General features: G+C 63.7%; 1 protein-coding gene across 1 annotated transcript in view; it reads left to right on the top strand.

The window, feature by feature from the left end:
• Window positions 1-200: 200 nt before the first annotated feature.
• The window catches only part of ANKRD13B (ankyrin repeat domain 13B), a gene marked incomplete at both ends in the record, with an annotated part of 2,352 nt that continues 2,191 nt past the window's right edge, over window positions 201-361 (top strand). The window contains one exon of the mRNA XM_009080272.1: window positions 201-344. Coding sequence (XP_009078520.1) covers window positions 201-344 — 144 coding nt within the window. The remainder of the gene's footprint in view (window positions 345-361) is intronic.

Below are 361 nucleotides of genomic sequence, written 5' to 3'. Positions count from 1 at the left end.
GCCTCCAGCCCCAGCATCCATCCCCATCCCCACCTTAGGGGTGACCTGCCCCCTTCCCCCAGACACCCCAAGCTTGCAGACCCCCATCCCGCCAAGGCATCAGGTTCCCCAGGTGCGTCCCCTACCTAGCTCAGCACTTGGCAGCCCACGTGGCTGCAGGTGGCTCCATCCCCAGCCGGGCTATCATCATCTCTCCCCAGTGCCACTGGTGTCCAAGATCTGCCCCAGCGACACCTACAAGGTGTGGAAGAGTGGCCAGAACCTGCGGGTGGACACCACACTGCTGGGCTTTGACCACATGACCTGGCAGCGGGGCAACCGCAGCTTAGTCTTTCGGGGACAAGGTGAGGTGGCAACAGGG

Source organism: Acanthisitta chloris, unplaced genomic scaffold (genome assembly GCF_000695815.1).
Source record: "Acanthisitta chloris isolate BGI_N310 unplaced genomic scaffold, ASM69581v1 scaffold8500, whole genome shotgun sequence".
Taxonomy (NCBI): domain Eukaryota; kingdom Metazoa; phylum Chordata; class Aves; order Passeriformes; family Acanthisittidae; genus Acanthisitta; species Acanthisitta chloris.
Note: the sequence above shows the minus strand (reverse complement) of the source record. Positions and strands in the feature narration are given on the sequence as shown.